This window comes from Thermobia domestica, chromosome 10 (assembly GCF_964235325.1).
Source record: "Thermobia domestica chromosome 10, izTheDome1.hap1.1, whole genome shotgun sequence".
Taxonomy (NCBI): Eukaryota; Metazoa; Arthropoda; class Insecta; order Zygentoma; family Lepismatidae; genus Thermobia; species Thermobia domestica.
Window position 1 is genome coordinate 113,238,672 of NC_137463.1, and position 20,534 is coordinate 113,259,205.

Genomic DNA, 20,534 nt, shown 5'->3' on the forward strand with positions numbered 1-20,534 from the left:
ACTAGTGCAAGAAGTTCAAAATACATTGTATCGACAATATCCAGAACCACTATCTGGTATGGATGTATGTGGAGTGTAATAAAATGATCCATTTCAATGAATTGTGTTTTTCCATTTCAAGTACAACCCCAGGTTCTGACGTGTACTATTGCACCACAATGTTGTCAAAGGTTTTTGTTCTAAACAGTTCAGGTTCTTTACTAATAAGCGCACAAACTTTTAAAAATGTCAAACCAAAATTTTGAAACAAAATTTTTGAAACGAAAAAATTTGGAAACGAAAAATTTCAAACGAAAAAAAATTTCAAACAAAATTTTGAAACAAAAAAAATTTCAAACAAAATTTTGAAACAAAAATTTCGAACAAAAAATTTTAAACAAAAAAAATTTCAAAACAAAAAATTTCAAACAAAAAAATTTTCAAACAAAATATTTTGAAACAAATTTCAAACAAAATTCTGAAACAAAAAAATTCAAACACAAATTTGAAACAAGAATTTTCAAACAAAATGTTGCAAGCAAAAAAAAATTTCAAACTAAAAAAATTTTACGTTTCACGGTTAACCGTCAAACTTTATCCGGTTTTTAACTATTCGATTAACAAATAAACGGTTTTGATCATATTTATCATTGAGTGCAAAATGTTGAACGAAAACAAGATTTTTAAATGTAAAACAAAACTTAAAAACTGAATACAGCAAAGATTTAACACTCATCAACCAATCAGATTGCACGAAAGATAGTAATCAGCCAATCAGATTGCACGAAAGATAGTGATCAGCCAATCAAATTGCATCAACAATAACTTTGCCAGTGTTGTAGCATGTATTCCCTTAAGACTATGAGTCATAAGTTTCAATAAGGTTAGCTATGTATCCCTGTACACTACCTCATCAAGGTCAATCACGTGGTACAACGTCTTGCTTACGTTTATATTTGGCTGTAATAATCAATACCAATGACGCATTCTCAAATTATCCTACAAAGTTTCAATGTACCAATGTCCTGGACTCCTAATCCCATCATAGGTGAATAACTGATCACGTGATCACAATGATTTACCCAAAGAACAATTACCAATTATTGATATGACAATAAGAAATGTACCCCCTCCCAAAATTTAAGATTGGTACACAAATACACCTGTGTCTTATGAAAAAGTAATAAATCCTGTACTTATTCAATAATAAAGCCGGTCAATAACCTTTAAATTTTGAATATTTGGCCATAAGAGGAACACCAATGGGTCCTAGAAAACGTTTACCGAATTTTGTTATTTGATAATTCCCAATTTAAAAGGGAACATAAACATATAAAGGTAATAAACCATATAACGTGCTAAATAGGTGTCAATAACCTCCGAAATTCGATTTTTGGTAGTTCTTTACCCATGAAAGGGAACGATGTGGACCATCCAAATTTATAGTGGTACATATTGAAGTCCTGTACTATGATACCAAATGCTTATATTAAAACAATTTCTAAAACCGAGTGGATGAGCCAAGATACCCCTCCCAAATTTTTCAAGGGGTGCGTCAATGTACCCATGTCTTATGATAGGAAATGAACCCATATACATGACCATATAACCATATAAGGTAATAGAACCCCATCAAAGGGAAGAAATTGGGCCAAAAACCAAACGCATGGTACAACATATTGCTTATGTTTATATTTTAGTAATTTTTACCCATGAAAGGGAACAAGATGGACCACCCAAATTTATCATGATACATGTTGAGGTCATGTACTATGATACCGAATGCTTAAATTGGAAAATTTCCAAAATTTAAGGGGATATGGAATGGACCCCTATACATGATCATATAACCATATAAGGTAATAGGACCTCATCCAAGGGGATAAATTGAGTCAAAACCAAACACATGGTTGTACTAAAATTTGGCAATTTCGTACCCATCAAAGGAAACGTGGTGAACCACCCAAATTTATTGTAATATATATATATTACGGTTCTATACTATAATACCAAACATGTAAAAGGGGCAATTTCCAAAATTAAAGGGGTGGGCCAAAGTACCCCTCCCAAATTTTTAAAGGAGTGCACAAATGTACCTATGTCTTATGATAGGGAATAGACCCCTATACATAACCATATAACCATATAAGGTAATAAAACCTCATCCAAGAGGATAAATTGGGCCAAAAGACCAAACACGTGGTACAACGTATTGCTTACGTTTATATTTTGACAATTTTGTACCCCTAGAAGGAAACGAGGTGGACCATCCAAATTTATCATAATACATGTTAGGATCCGGTACTATAATACCAAATGTTTAAATTGGGCAATTTCCAAAATTTAAGGGGTAGGCCAAAGTACCCCTCCCAAATTTTTAAAGGAGTGCACAAATATACCCATATCTTATGAAAGGTAATGGACCCCTATACATGACCATATAACCATATAGGATAATAACACATCATCAAAGGGAATAAAATCGACCAAAAACCAAACACGTGGTATAACGTATTGCTTACGTTTATATTTTGGCAATTTTGTACCCCTAGAAGGGAATGAGGTGGACCGCCCAAATTTATCACGATACATATTAGGGTCCTGTGCTATAACACCCAATGTTTAAATTGGTCAATTTCCAAAATTTAAGGGGTGGGCCAAAGTACCCCTCCAAAATTTTTAAAGGAGTGCACAAATATACCCATATCTTATGAAAGGTAATGGACCCCTATACATGACCATATAACTATATAGGATAATAACACCTCATCCAAGGGGATAAATTAGGTCAAAAAACCCCGAAATTTGAATTTTTGGCAATTTTTTACCCATGAAAGGGAACGACATAGACACCCAATACTGATAGAGGTACATACTATGGTCCTAGGCTACCATACCAAATTTTTAGATTTGGCAATTTCCAAAATTTAAGGGGGGTGGTCCTATGTACCCCTGCCAAAATTTAGGGGGTGGACCATCCAAAAATTTAAAGGGGTGCACAAATGTACCTATGTCTTATGAAAGGAATGGACCCCTATACATGACCATATAATCATATAAGGTAATAGGACCTCATCCAAGGAGATAAATTAGGTCAAAACCAAACACGTGGTACAACGTATTGCTTACATTTATATTTTGGCAATTTTGTACCCCTAGAAGGGAATGAGGTGGACCACCCAAATTTATCATGATACATATTAGGGTCCTGTACTATAATACTCAATGTTGAAATTGGTCAATTTCCAAAATTTAAGGGGTGGGCCAAGGTACCCCTCCCAAATTTTTCAAGGGGTGCACAAATGTACCCATATCTTATGAAAGGTAATGGACCCCATATACATGACCATATAACTAAATAGGATAATAACACCTCATCAAAGGGGATAAATTGAGCCAAAAACAAAACACGTGGTATAACGTATTGCTTACGTTTATATTTTTGGCAATTTTGTACCCCTAGAAGGAAATGAGGTGGACCACCCAAATTTATCATAATAGATATTAGGGTCCTGTACTATAATACCCAATGTTTAAATTGGGCAATTTCCAAAATTTAAGGGGTGGGCCATGGTACCCCTCCCAAATCTTTCAAGGGGTGCATTAATATACCCATGTCTTATGAAAGGTAATGGACCCCTGTATACGTCCATATAACCATATAGGGTAATAACACCTCATCAAAGAGGATAAATTAGGTCAAAAACCCCCAAAATTTGAATTTTTGGCAATTTTTTACCCATGAAAGGGAACGACATAGACCCCCAATACTGATAGAGGTACATACTATGGTCCTAGGCTACCATACCAAATTTTTAGATTTGGCAATTTCCAAAATTTAAGGGGGGTGGTCCTATGTACCCCTGCCAAAATTTAGGGGGTGGGCCATGGTACCCCTGTCAAAATTTAGAGGGGGTGGTCCTAGGTACCCCTAGGTCATTGACCCCGGGCCAGGTCATTGACCTTTCACCCCGGTCATAAAAGAGAGTGAGGATGAGTCATTCGGGCATAACGGGGTCCCTACTACTATTTGTGTGAATACTGACAGCCAAGAGTGTCTGTTGCGATTTGGGGGAGGGGGAGATTCCATCTACATAAGAGTTGCATGGTTTATATTAATAAACTAGTAGTTAATAGATTAATATATAGACTCTGTAAAACTTATATAAGGACAAATGTTATGAATTTCCTATATTTGCAGTAAAGTCATAAAATTCCAATTGTCCACTTCAGAAGCAAATGATAGTAGGTTTGTTACAAGTATTCGTTGAGCATGTAAGCCACACACGGAATGCTGAAAAATAGTATCGTCTGTTGAATAAGATATTTGACAATGAAATGATAGTTTCGGCCCGTATTATAAAATTGTTAGTTCTCTACACAATAAATTCTCCATACGTGTGACACCAGACGGAAACCACTCTGCAATCACCGCAATCATGGAATCCACGAAAACTTCAGGAAACGAAAACACCTTTGCAGCCTTTGTTGAACAGAAAAAATGTAAACAACAGAACTTCCGTTTACATCTATTTATTCACAGGAACTTGAGGAGTTTTCTCGAATGGCCGAAAAATATTTGAAAGGATTGTTTTTTTTATAATACCCATATAAACAGGCAATATGTTATTTGGCTGAGATGTTGGATGAAAGAGGTAATATTAATACGCACTATTTTAAAGATAACGACAATATATTGAAAACGACAGTGCATTCAAGACATACGCAAAGTAAGAAATACAAATGCTTTATCTAAAACCAAATACAGAAGGTTACAAAAGTGTCATCAAAAATTGTTGCAACTATGCAAATGAATTGCGAACAGTTGGTTCGTGCTCCCATGTTGCAGCCATTATTTATTACGTAAATTATGGAAGATATTTGTCGAGGATCCCAAAACCAGCACAAATATGAGCAAAATATTCTATCATGGCAATTGTGTGGTCATAAATGAACACAGTGATAAGGACTTAATTACATACTAAAATGTTGCTTTCATCCTTATTATTTTCACACGTTGAAACATTCGTACTTCTTACATGTAACTTACTTTCTGTTTGCATTATATTTTTTTCTATTTCTTGGATGAAATATACCTTTCATTCAAATGTTCCAGTTTTCCACTACTCTACTTCTTATCTACATCTCCCGCCTCAGGATCCATGGGAGATACTACAACAAAGGTTGCATTATATTATGTTGATGTTGGTTATTTTGAGGTTATTTCACTTTGATTGGACGCTGTAGGTATAGGTAACAACGATCTTTTTAAATATGAACGTTCACACTCAAACATCAGGCATCCTCAATTTTAACGTCATATTCATGTTCAGGCTGATTGCTTCAAATTAAATAAACACCAATATTAACAATTTCGCTTTGACTTAAAATGGGAATGGGAACGCCATAGAACATCAAATAGGCCTCAGTGAAATTGGCGTTTTACAGGTGTGATTTATCATTCATTCACGTAGTAAATATGCTAAAGCTACATCAAAAGCTGTTCTTTTTGCAATTGCCTATTTATAAGTGTGGTATGATTGACTTTGGTTTATTTTGACCATAGCGTACCCGTGATACAATTTTGGAAAAAATATATGTGATTGTAGGGTTAATGCGACATGTAAAATTTATTTTTTCATCATTGTGCTCTATAAGCATACTTATATTACACTACTTTCTTCTTAATTTCAATTTAATCATATAAACGTCAAATTCGAAAACTAGCGTATACATATGGGTGGGAGAAGAGAACATATCGATCGGTTGCCCCGATATGATTTTTTTTTGTAATATCACAGTAAAATACAGAAAGGATACGTCATCTATTATCGCTACTAACAAGCAATGCTATGAATATATATATATATATATATATATATATATATATATATATATATATATATATATATATATATATATATATATATATATATATATATATATATGAATAGTGGTAGAAGGATTTAAGTTCATAAAATAATACTCGTATAACTGATCTCATTTAGAAATCCAAACAGTACATTTAAAGTTTCATAAACCCAGGAATCAAAATTCTATACGTATATTTAGCCATTCAACAAGCGGTAATGCATTATGGTCTTCATGATAGCGGAAGGAGAATTTAAGTAGATTCATTCTTAAATTATTACCCAATTAAAAGCGTAAACTATTCCGCCTCAGTAACAGCTAACTTATTCTAATTAGTCACGCAGATTGGTAATAATGCAGGATTCTAATTCAATTAAAAAACCAAATGTAAAGCTATAGGCAAAGTGCCGAAACTAACAAAATGACAAATGAGTTATTAAATGTAAGAATGATTTAATAAAGGAAGGAATAAGCAAGTAACTTACGTATCTCACTGCCAGATTAAGCCAATCCGTGCTATCAAATAGGACTAGTAGCTGATATGAGGTTAAAGCACTCCACTTTATACTTCGCAAATATATTCAAATTTTAATCTCCAGCAGAATTGTACTTTGAATATTACTTGTAGATTATGTATATAGAATAACCTTTTTTCGGTATAATAACTCGATCACAAACTATGATAGTAGTAGCGAACACAACCATTATACTTCCTCCCTCTGACGTTCCAGCACAACTATGCCCGCCCATAGAAGGAACATCTGTCGTGAATTACGTTCCACCAGAAGGCATAAGCAACAAAAACAAAAGAAGGGAAAACACGAAAACGCTTTTACGGTACAAAAGAATATAATATTATCAATTATTCCTAGAGACACCTTTCTATAAACCAGTGACATACAACCATGGATTATATATTACCGTTCGCAGACCATTATTGGTCAAATGGGCTCAAAATATTGAATCGAATATTTTGAGGAGGGAAAATGGTCTAGGGGAGCTATTATTTTTTCCAGACAAAACCCTTGTATACACCTATACATACATTTAAGTTGGAACAAAATTTATCGAGCCATTCTTGAAAAATAAATTAATCCCATCTTTTCGATTTTGGACCACTTTTCATGAACCAATGAAAGTTGAGGTTTGAAAAGTGAGGGGTTAATATGTTTTGGGGGTACCTATATACCACCCACTTGTCGTCCCAAGTTTCATCTGGGGCCATTTCACTATATACCCACGCTCTTTGTATCAGTGATTGGTTTAAAAAACTTGACATAAATATTGGCAGTTCTATCTTTCCTAAAATCTCATACCCGTAATACTCATACGTAAATAGATTAAATGTTGCATGGTCATAAGAAATTGCGCTAAGATAAGAAAATATGAATAATCCCTTCCACCTAAATTAATTTCATGTGATTCAAAGCAAAGAGTACACTTTGTTTACATAAGCACACAAACTAAAACAAACGATAATCACATCACTCAGAATTTACGTAATACTGTACCAACTCTGGTCTAGATAAATGACTGGATTGTGTTTCAAAGTAACTGTCAAATGTATTCTAGTTATACACATAATTATGAATCTCTTGTTTATAAATAAATCCCGTAGTTGAAGCAAAATACAGAAATACCTATTTCTGCGTTTCATTCACTGCTCCACACAGTTCCAGAGATTTAAAGGTGGGAACTTTGCAGGTCATACTAGGTGCAACCGCTTCCGTAAATGTTTCCCAAATTATGTAAACATTATCGTACCTTTGTGAATGCGACAATTACTGTCTTGGAAGATGGGGGCTATCCACTGCATATTTATTATTAAAACAAAAATGGTAAAACATAATGAATGAAAAATGTCAAAATTTTTATCATAATTCTCATTCATCTTCATGACCAGATTTAAGTCATGAAATGTAAAACATCCCTACAGCATCACAACTTCTCCAGTTTCAGTCATGTTCTCCGCATGCTGTTTTTGAAAACCTAAATTGAACTTTTGATTCACCCGATGCTTTACCTGTTTACAATGCATACAAAGATATGACTCTTAGAACAACATCGTATATTTCCAGTCTGTTATAGTTCAGTATTCTTAAACATATTCAAAAGATGATTCATGATTCTCCGTGGGAAAGTGCTTTTCTTCAGTCTCCTCGATTGCAAGTGACCATTACATGAAGTTCCTTTCGCTATATGTTTTCGGCAATCAATTGCTATGGAGTACTCTTTTCAAGTGCAGCAATCTTTCTTCTATCTTTTTTTCTTGACTAAGAGTAAAACTTGCATACAACTCTTCTGGGATATTTTTTCCTATTTGTGTTTGCAACTGATTGATTCTGACACCGTTTTGACTTCACTTGTTTGTTAGACCATTCTTTCTAGACATATTGGACAGTCCACTTCGATACATCAAAGAAACCATTTATCATGTGTTCACACATAATGACCTCTTTTTGGTCATTCTGTCATATCTTTGATATGATCCATTTGAACTGTTTTCATAAACCCGACTAACATACTCCAGGTAACTGCGATGGTCATGCGTCGAGCTGGATGGGTCATTTAGTTACACCTTACCAGAATGTCTTCACTCGTATAACAATAGAAACAGAGAATATTAGTTCTTTTGAGAAAGACTTCTTTTGTCTGGTCTCCTTATGATTATGTCAGTCTAATGAATTTAGATCTTTATTTCCAGGAAACGTTTGAAAATCTAATCAGGGATGGCATCATATCAGGCATACAAACTGAAATATAATTAACATCTGATTGTCTCAGTGAGTGAACCGTAAATTCAGGAAAATAAAATTAGTCTGAGATATAATGAATCCAATATAGATGATTACATTTCAATTAAATTTCAATTTATTTTGAGCTAAAATTTTTAATAGCTAACACTTCTCTCCTTTGTTAGTTTGAATAATTACAACAATGAATACGTTATATTTACTGAATTAATATATAAAAAATGTTAGATGTATGATTGGAAATTCACTTTAGTGCAAACCATCAAGTATACCCGCAAAACATCTTCCACATTCGGTAATTTACTTATCAATTATGTTATGATAACAAAGTCAACATTAAAAATTTGAAATACGTGTAAGCATTTTAAAGAATACTATTGTGTTCGTACACACTATCATACCATTACGTGCCTATATACGACACTTTCTCTGTTCCAAACAAGAAAAGGAGAAATAAAGCGAAGATAATGTCACTAATATAACTCATACAATTCTAAATACACAATTCGTATGTATGATTATGTACTACGCTACATTTGCTTCAGTCAATACAAGGACAGCGACAGTAATTGTGGATATGATAAGAAAGAGAGACGCCGAAGTAGTTTTCTTAAAGTTCAAGGATTAAATCTCATTCCATACGAGAAGCCTACATACATTACTTCGCCATATGGTGAACACAACAAGAAAGTCGTATAGCTCGTGAAATAAACTTCGCTGTAGTTGATTCTTGCTGACTGCATATATATGTTTATTGTATGTAGCTGATAACACCAAATAACTGTCCTCTTATTACAGTTGGTTTACAGTGTTACTCTGTTTTAATATTCATCTAGAGACCAAAGCGGTGTATTTACATCAAATTTATCATCTACAAAACTATATTATTGCAGCACCAAGTGCGAATCCATGCATTGTGAATGAAGTGGTATGAGTTCTGCAAATTTCCTCGGCCTAGTGTATTTCCTGGGGTTCCTAGAATATATATATGCAGGTTAGTATTATTCAATATATGTCTTAGCCTTTAAAATACTTTTAACACTGTTCCTGTTTTGATTTTATTTTTCAACTGTATAAACTGTCAGTCAAATGTTAAAATACATAATTTTTATCTCAATTTTCGTACTTTCAATCTTTCCATCATCTATTTGCTTGCAGGAAAATTCTTAAGAGTAGCGGAATCATTCAAATCTATAAATTGTTAGGATCTTTACTTATTACTTTTCATCAATGTGAATTAATATGACTGCCAACAAGTCCCAACCACAGTCTTTTTGGCTTCAAACTAACACAAAGCCACATTTCAGTAATAATTTACTCACTATAGTCTACTTACCACATATCTACGTTCATGTAAAGTTGTTGTATATACGAGTACTATAATTGATGAATTTGATGTAATAAGGGCGTAAGCAAGTTTATGTCCTTTTTGCATCGAACGCATTTGTGGCGTTTGCCATTCTTGACGCCTGCTGGTAACATTTCAATTCAATATTGGAATAAAATTCCAATATTACATTGTTTTATGTAAGAAAAAAGAAACACTGCTTAAATTTTCAACATCGTTTTTCTCCCACTGCATGTTTCAGACTTGCGCCCTTATTGCACCAAACTCCTTAATTATTTCTACAGGTTCTTAGGAAAACTATTTGAAACGCCTAGTATCAAAAGCCATCAAATTCATTTTTTTAACGCAAATTGAGTTATATATTGCTTATTACATGTTTGATCTAAAGGAATTCCATGGAAACAGAATTTTAAAAGCTTAATAGTTCATGCTAAAAAAAACTAGTTCAAATATAGGACTTTCTACACATGTATATAGAGCTTCATTGTACGTTTTCCAAGATTACTTGAAACTAAGCGAAATGGATGTGGCGAATTTTGATGCTAGGTGTCTCATTTTCATCATGTTGCACACATAAAATGTATATTGCATATGATAAGACATGTAAACTACAGTAACTTTCTTAAACCATTAAATATTTTCTCGTTGTCCTTTCTTCGTCACAAGGCATACGTCTAGACAATATTTTCACTGTATCTATCAAGGATCTTATAAAACAGAGGATCTGCCCATATATATCTTCATCCTACAAATAATGAAGCCAAAAAACAACCGAGCATCGGCACGTCTGATTAGCTACTCTCTTTTCCACCATCGTCTGATTGGCTACTTTAGTCTCCGCCATGTTTGTGGGCTCAAAACATTGCGATCCTATTGGGTGGAGTGGGCAGAGTAGGGGTGGCGAAACTGTGACGTATGGCTTCAAGATTTTGTTGTAAGGGCAGATCCTCTATTTTATAAGATCCTTGGTATCTATCCACACTTCATATGTTCACGCTGATTGTCATCAAAGTAGTAATAACGCGGTTCCTGATACGATGCAATGTTATTACCAATGGAAACAACACACTGTATTTAACACACTTGCAAAGGAAATTCTCACACGGACAAATAGTGTTTGATTATAATTAGGAATAAACACTTGCCATATCATAGAATAGAAAAACGCTTACTACTCCAAAGTCGCCATCTTACAAACTGATCTGGTACTGCCATCTACCGGTGACGAGGGAGAGCATTTGCTATCAGAAAATGTACTTTCGTTACGTGAATAGTACAAACAAGCCGAATCCACAGCACTGTAAATTGTATTGTAGAATTATTGTAAGCAATCATTTGTTACAACCGCCGCATCTCTTACACCTTGGCTTTCTTATTCGTACGATATTGGCAACCTGTAACTATTGTAAAGTTTTGCACTGTGTAACTTTTTAAATTCAGTAGTTCGTTCACCTTATTCTGTGACGAATATTTTCTTCAATTTTTTTTTTCAGATGATGTTCTTTTTTTTTCGTGTTTTCCACGTAAGTGTCAAAATTTTACACTTAATCGATACGACGGCAAAACATTTGCTTTCACTAACTTTAAGGAGTTCAGTTTATTATAAACTTCTTATATATTTACTCTGTCTGTCCGTACGCTCGTCGGGGCGCGGTGGCTCAGTGCTAGAGCGTTCATCTCTGGTGCCTGGTGTCCCTGCTTCGATCCCAGCTCGCGCCAATTGGACTTTGTAGGGGATAAACAACGTGTCCGAGGGTTTTTCTGAATTCTCCTGTTTGCTCCCAATTTATTCACTCCACCATTGGATTTATTTCTTATCCTCACCGTCTCCTCGAGTCTAGCCTGCATAACCGTCAGACGTAAAACTGAAAGATTTCATATTCTGCGTCCTGTTCGGAAGAAACATAATTTCAAGATCTACGTAATGAATTTTCACAAACTCTAGCCACGATATAGAGGTTTAAAACCTAAGAATCGAGTATAATGATTTATTTTGTCCATCCCGGTTACCCCAAGATATGGACGATCAGGAAATGGTTCCTCATATATTCCTGTAGGAGAAATTATGGATTTCAACATTGCTTAATAGACTACCAGCACTCCTGTGGATTACCGTGTTAGTATAGTGTCTAGGATGCAAACTACTTACCTGTCGGTGGAATAAACGCTACATTAAAGTTAAATGGCTTTCCATGCGACAAATGTAAACACTTCAGTATTTTCTAGTTTCAAATATTTATTCATTACACTGAAAGTTTTAAGTGAAGAACGTCGAGTGAGAACAAGAGCGAATATTTTTCACTTTTGTACACTTTGACAAACCAAACCTCTTCACGTGGTGTCCATGAAAAATGCTGCTACTTGTTAATCATTTCGACATTCGTGGGCACGATAAACTTTATTACTACTAAAATATATTTTCCGACATCAGTATGTTAGCTTTATTTCCTCCATAGCTTAATTCTTATTTGAAACTACTATGTCAAACTATGGGAATTTATTCACCTCCTCTTTATAAGAATAATACTAATAGCTATTATTATTATTATGCATTACGATACGAACTTCTCTGAAATTTGCCACAATGTAATTCATCTTGTTTACGAGGGATATTTCTATTAACTATGTCACGAAGGAAGAACTACGTTGGATAGAGAAACGGGGATAAGACAAAGTTCTTCATTAGACGTCGACCTCACCTACCCTCATGACAGACGGATTTCGGTCGTTGTGCAACAGCGAGTTTTAAAACATTTGGAATGCAATTGAAGCAATCGTTAAATGTAAAATATGTGGGGTAATTCGATTTTCTAGGACGTTGAGTTTGAAAGTTCCGGAAGCTCATCCAACAGTTCAGATTTCGTAATGTATTCTTTCACAAAACACATGATTCTTTCTTTCAGCATAGGTGTCTGCCGCCATAGATTTCCATCCTTAAACGCATCATCGTGTACGTACACACGGAAAAGAAAATATTTGACAGTTGACAAATTTTCTTTTGTCAACAACTCGGGAACAAATTAATTAATTTGAATCCTTTTTTGTTATTCATAAAGTAGTTATAATTTGATAACTAGCCAAAATCGCTACTATAATAGGTTAATTTATTGTTGAGTTATTAAGAAAAGAATTTTGCCTACTGAAGAATACTTTCTTTCGTAAGTGTACCTAAGTAATGTTTTAAATTCTCTGAAGCAGTCGTGAACACAACCATCATTTTATAAAACTTTCTTCGCAGTCATTGACATTCGACGACCCATAGAACCTGCATTAAGGCCTTTTAATTAGAAAGATTGAATTATATCACTTTGCGGATGCGTTGATTATGTTAGATATGTTTTCACTTTCATTATTCCATAGGAATTCAACACCAGAGTTTGTTTGGCGTAGGAGGTGGGCAACTTCTAATGAACAGCATTGATTTATCCCTGTTTCGTCATGTCACTTGGTTCCTTATTTCGGGGTAGCGGAGGCTGAGAAAAATTACCATCTTAATATTCCTTTACACGCTGCCACAGAAATTCACTTTACGTTCTGCTCAACATAGGTGACGTCCCACCAAGTCTAAGTCGCCTGCTTATACAAGTAACAGTTCAGTCTATTCAAAGACAGTTCTCTGTTGTTATTTTAGATTTACTTTCAATTGTATACTTAAAAGAGTTGAGTTGAGTTGAGTTGATTTTAGTTTAGCGTCCCTTTCAGCAGCGAGGCTATGTGAGACGTGGACCTACTGATTAACGTGGAATCCGAACCACATGATACTTAAAAGAGAAGTGAATTATACAAACACCGTGCTCGTGCGTTTTCTCGGATATAAGTAGCGTTTAACAAGATCAAAATATTGTAAGGTTCTGCATGTCTACACGTCATGCAATAACCACGTGTGAACTACCTGTGTTAGTAATAAATAAAACCAAACAGACGACGGTCCCGAAGAGGAGTCGATCACCATCGCCAACAGTCGATAGGACGAGAATCAACGAAGGGAGCCGACAAGATAGGATAAAAAGGACCTGCACGCCTCGACCAACATCAATCTTCCCGGATTGATCGAAACACCTAAAACCCCTCTCACGACGCTTGGTCAACGAGAGGTACCCATCCATATACCCACGACGCTTGGTCACCGGGTTCCTTTCCTCTTTCTCACGACGCACGGTCACCGAGAGAGAGATACCTAATCTACACCCCTCTCACGACGCTTGGTCACCGGGCTCCTATCTAATCTTACCTAAATATTAGTGGAATTTCTTATTATAATTTGTGTACATAAACTTTTTATAATAAAAAGGTGAAGGGAAAAGTCCAAATCCCGAGTATATTTTATTGCTCTACCCAAGAAATTTTACATGGTGGAGGCGCCGGGAATTGATTTTTCTCCTTGAGCTGACCAAAATGTTAAGCATGAGGTAACACTTCACGTGTAGTTTCCGAGAAAAAATGAACTTACTCTTAAATCTAAAATTGATGCTGTACGAAAATCACGTCATTCATTTATGTAAAACTAATAGGGAAATATAGCGTCATTAATCTTTTCATTCTAACATTAACAGGACGACAAATACATAGTACCCTTTGTGAGATATAGAAGAATATTATCATTGACTTTTAAATTTCAATTTCTGTTGACCTAAAATATTGTTCGAAAATAAAGTATGTATCAGACAATAGATCACATACCAAAAACCAAACTTTGTGGGCCTGAGTCGCTCCACGCCATCTGTTAGCGACTGGTGGAACTATGTCCAACTTAACGGCGAACGCGTGGTCAGTGCGCCGCATTGCCCTATCGCTAACCGGCGTATCGGGAGCTTTCTAGACCTAGTGGATGTCAAGTCTTTTATTCACGTGGCTCCCCATTTTTGCCTCAAGACGTTGGGTGGATGCCGAAAACACCGGAAGCAACCCGGCACCACGCGGATATGAATCCAACATACAGTTGAATCAAACAGCATAGGTGGATCCGCGTGAATAGGTTTCGAGAAAAATCGTAAGACAAATTTCTGTCCCGCTACAAAGCATAGTATTCTTTCCTAATATTGATTCATAGCTTTTATTTTCCTGGAAGAAATTGTTATCTAGGTAATTTGTCAATATAAACTGATAATTAAGGAAATTATTATCTATTGTTGTTTGTATTCTGCTAATGGAGATACTGACAAGTAAACCTTACGTTTGGGTGAATCGAGTTGCTTACTGAGACACATATGAGAAAGTAGTACTAAATGTGGTCAGTATTTCAGTGAAGTTGTAGGTGCGAAGCTCCAGGGGTTTAGGAGATACAGCTACCAGAACATCACATGGAAGTACATAATAGTCTTCATACAGTTGGAGGTAAAAGCCCTGTAAGACCTCTTGTAACGACAAAAGGTGAATAACAAATATATGGGTACATATTAGGACTAGGGGGAAGTCATATAGTAAGGGTATACCTGACGGCGGCCATCTTGAAATCCGCCATTTTGAATTAAGGTTAAGTTTTTAAAATAGGAATAGGGTTATGTGATACATGATTTAAGGCGCAAATTTAATCAGAAGAACAATGGTGACGTTAATTTTGATTTACAAGTAATTGGTAAAAACTTACAGGGAAATTAAATATTGTTGCAGCATATGTATTAGTCCTTTACCCCACCTTGTAAATTTTGAGTTAGTGATAATAATTAAATAAAAAGCAGGTGGATAAATATTAGGTCTATGGTAAGAGTTGCCTTGATGGCGGCCATGTTCAAATCCGCCATTTTGAATCAGACAAAAGTTTTAAACAAAACGCATAACAGTGACACGTTGGATTTATGGTAAAATTTGCTATTAATAAGGTGCCAATGTTATGCGTTTGGTTTAAAACTTTTGTCTGATTCAAAATGGCGGATTTGAACATGGCCGCCATCAAGGCAACTCTTACCATAGACCTAATATTTATCCACCTGCTTTTTATTTAATTATTATCATTAACACAAAATTTACAAGGTGGGGTAAAGGACTAATACATATGCTGCAACAATATTTAATTTCCCTGTAAGTGTTTACCAATTGCTCGTAAATCAAAATTAACGTCACCATTGTTCTTCTGATTAAATTTGCGCCTTAAATCATGTATCACATGACCCTATTCCTATTTTAAAAACTTAACCTTAATTCAAAATGGCGGATTTCAAGATGGCCGCTGTCAGGTATACCCTTACTATATGACTTCCCCCTAGTCCTAATATGTACCCATATATTTGTTATTCACCTTTTGTCGTTGCAAGAGGTCTTACAGGGCTTTTACCTCCAACTGTATGAAGACTATTAGGTACTTCCATGTGATGTTCTGGTAGCTGTATCTCCTAAACCCCTGGAGCTTCGCACCTACAACTTCACTGAAATACTGACCACATTTAGTACTACTTTCTCATATGTGTCTCAGTCAGCAACTCGATTCACCCAAACGGAAGGTTTACTTGTGAGGCTTCTTTACACATATATAGAGTTGCCTACGACACTCGTAAAGTTTCTCGTCTCGTGGGAAAGTAAGAGACGGAAAATAGTCGTTCTCTTGCTCAAGGCTGTTATACGTTCCGCAAGAATTACAAAAGTCCTTTCTTATTGGCATCTTACTACTTTACGACTTCCATTGTTTTATAGAAGCATTCTTTCTTCAAACTTTCAATCTGTTTGGGACAGAAGTATATCAGAATTATTCCAAGTTATTCTATTGGCTGTATTTTTCTCTTTTGTTTCCTTTCAGAGAAAGAAACATATTCAGGGACCCCATTAAGTTACATAAATGTTCGGTTTATCAAGAATTTATCCTTTCTTGGTTTACCATCATATTTCTACTTTTTCTATGGAATATATAATTTGCCCACTGTTGACCTATAAGTCTGAATCCACAGTTATGCTATCTAATTATTTCTTGTACAAAAGATTAACAGTCCTACCACAATATTAATGGTATTTTATCAGATCGGTACCCTAACAACACAAGATGTTCTACGTATGTGTCATTTAGGTGTCCCAGCTACTTTTAGGTATCCAGCATTTGACACATATGGTATTCATGTGCTAAGTATGTACTTCAGCTACCTAAAGTTTTAGGTTCTTGTTACCCTAATTGATACTTGCGACTCTACCACAAATGTAGCATTTATATACTTGGCTCAGTTTCGCACTGTGATAGTCATTTCTCTCTGTGTCGTCACTTGGGACATATATATTTCACGTTCGACGTACTTCTTTTAGGTGCATACTTTTCCAGATACTTATGAGACGAAATTGATATCTGCAGCAACGCACAAATGACAGTCAGCTGTTCGCATTTGTCCATGCGCAGTAACATGCAATGGTTTCTTGCGCTTTCTGCAAGATGAATTTAAAAGAAAGAAATGATATAACTGATGAATAAAAATTAAGATGAATTTTTCATACATATGTAAACAGTTATTAAAGATAATGAATTGCTTTTTTTTCGATGGCAACTGTCGCCGACCATTTGAAAGTGAATATGGAAGAACCATGAGATAAAGTAAAGAGACGCGCTTCAATTTGTTATAAAATTACGTGGCGAGCGGATTTTAACTGATCCCAAACGGTTATCGTCCAATATAGAGGGTTACAAGACAACTCTGATAAGCCAGATTAAAAAGACCCCAAGGATTTATCACTCTACAAGCGACGTTTTCTATATCGCCTCCGTGGCCAAGGCGGAAGAGCACGCGCCTAATAATGAAGGAGTTGGTGGTTCGCCCTCACAGATGGGTGTTTTTCTTTGTTCTTTTACTTTTTAAAAGTGTTTTTTAGACTCACCTTAATGTAAACAAATTAAGCATAAAGGCAATTTAACATATTTTGAGGGAGTAATTTTCGCTTACGGTATGGGCAAGAACAAACCTACAATATACTAGTTAAGTTCTCCAGATAAATGTCAGGCATGTGGCTAGGGACAGAAATAGACTGTGATTATCACTTGCCATCCATGTGATTTCTCTCTCAGAGGTACATAAGATACATACTAGGCACATTCCCATGTACCTGAGGAAACACGATAGACGTATACCTGCTATGTAATTGTGCTCTTAGGGTAGTAGGAACATTTTTGGATAATCATGCAGTCCGTTTAATCTTATTTTATCAGTATCAGTTGTAATGGTCCATATTAGTTGCTTATCTCTTTTTGTTTGGTATTGTCTAATGTACTTGATTGCTATTGTGTTAGTTCAATATGTGTCTGCTATATGTTTAAATTGTTATCTCTTGTTTACACAGAGCATGTTATATAAATGTTATTACATGTGTAAAATTTAGTTACTCATACAATATCGTGTTATGAGTGTAATAAATTGTAGTAGCAAGAACAGTACATTTATATAGAGTGCAACGAATGTCCATGTATTTATCTTTTATATTATTAGTTAAAGTTCTGGTCACATAACGAAACTTTATTTACATCGCTTTTAGTTTCATTATTAATTCGTAAGTAAATGATAAATAAAATTGAAACTACTCATAACTCTACTCTAGTATAATCCAATGCCGTTCTACACTGTTACTATGTATTCACGTTAGTAACTACATCACCTTAGTGAGAAAATATAAAAAGAACATAAAACTAATACTTTTAAAACCTTACTATATTTAGGAAAATATACTTAGAATGAAATGAGTGAAAAATACATCTAGAAACACCCTTCTGAAAACATGTAAGAGTATCCTTTCCGAATTAGTTTCTTGTGTTTTATGTTACGAAAACGAAATCATACCTCAAACTTTACTCAAAATATTTTGTTATTCTGACAGTCTATTATGGATTTTAAAGAACTGTTTCTGCAACGAGAAATACCCGCTATCATTTAATCATTCCATTTGTTCTGTGTTTTTTTTACAGGATCTCATATTGACAAAGTCTCATTTGCATTCATTACATTAAGATTTTCAAAAAAAATAGTCATTAGAATATATACAACACCAATACCAACACAACAACACCAACAACGTCCCTAACAGCACAATTACATAGCAGACATATATCTATCATGTTCCCTCAGGTACATGGGAATGTGTACAGTATGTGCCCTATGTACCTCTGAGAGAGAAATCATATGGATGGCAAGGGATAGTCACAGTCTATGTCCGTACCTAGGCACATGCTTGACATGTACCTAGGGAACGTGCCTGGTAAGTTCTAGGTATGTTCTCCATGCCATAAGCGTCAATGAACCACAAAATTACACATTGGGCGCGAAGCACCAACCTTTGGATTACTAGCCGCGTGCTCTTCAGACTTGGCCACAAATTCGATGAAGAAAAAAACGTAGCTTGTAGAGGGATAAATTGTTGACGTCTTTTGAATTTGGCTAATCAGAGTGCTCCTTTAAACGCGTATATTCCAAGATAATCGTTTTGGATCAGATAATATCTGCTCGCCATTTTATTTTTTTTAACAAAATGACAAGTGTCTATTTTCTTTCTTCCATATTTACTTTCAAATGATCGGCGACAGTTGCCATCTAATAAAGTTGATGCGTTTGTTGCTTCTAGTGCACAATCACTTAGAAAAAGAAGCAACAAATGCATAAAATGTGGGACATGAATTTAGAACACCTAAATGGCGCATGCCTAGCACATCTTGTGCTGTTAGGGTATCTGAAACAGTGTGTACCTAAAGAACGTACCTAGATTATGACAGATATATGTCCCAAGTGATGACAAAAATAAATGATTGTTAGAGTGCGAAACTGGGCCACGTATATAAATGCTATAATTGTGGTACATAGTTGCAAATATCAATTAGGTGTAACAAGTACCTAAAAAGGTAGGTAGTTGAAGTACATATTTAGCACATTAATATCATGTGCCAAGTGTCTTGTGTATAAAAAGTAGCTAGGACACCTAAATGACACATGCCTAGTACATCTTGTGCTGTTAGGAGTTTAGAAGGTGATTTCTGACACCAAAATAAGACAAAAGATAGATCAACTTTAGTGCACAAATGCTTCCTTTCGGAGTTATAGGCTGAAGAAATCATGAAATATTGAACTTTAAAGGTGTATAGCTCCAAAACTAACCTAACAGCACAATTACATAGCATGGATATGCCTATCATGTTCCCTCAGGTTCATTGAAATGTGCCCAGTATATGCCTTCCGTACCTGTGAAAAAGAAATCACATGGATGGCAATTGATAGTCATGGTCTATATCCGCCCCTAGACACATGCCTGATATGTACGTAGGGAACTTACCTAGTATGTTCCAGGTATCTTCTTCCCCATACCGTTAGCGAAAATTACTCCCTCAAAATATGTTAAATCGCCTTTATCCGTAATTTGTTTACATTAAGGTGAGTCTAGAAAACAATTTTAAAAAAGTAAAAAAAAAAAACACCTGGGGGTGGGCGCGACTACCTAGTGTTTGACTACTAGGCGCGTGCTCTTCCGACTTGGCCACGAAGCTGATATAGAAAACGTCACTTGCAGAGGGATAAATCCTTGGGGTCATTTTAATGTGACTAATCAGAGTTCTCTTGTATCCCTGTATATTCGACGATAACCTTTTGAAATTAGATCAAATCCGTTCGCCATGTAATTTTATAATAATATGACGC

General features: G+C 35.2%; 1 protein-coding gene across 3 annotated transcripts in view; it reads left to right on the top strand.

Moving 5' to 3' along the window:
• Positions 1-20,534, top strand: part of LOC145662060 (uncharacterized) — a 62,107-nt gene that overhangs the window by 14,459 nt on the left and 27,114 nt on the right. For all 3 annotated transcript variants that reach the window (XM_081727392.1, XM_081727393.1, XM_081727394.1), the window contains exon 2: positions 9,497-9,597. In XM_081727392.1, coding sequence (XP_081583518.1) covers positions 9,534-9,597 — 64 coding nt within the window. In that variant the 5' untranslated portion in view covers positions 9,497-9,533. The remainder of the gene's footprint in view (positions 1-9,496; positions 9,598-20,534) is intronic.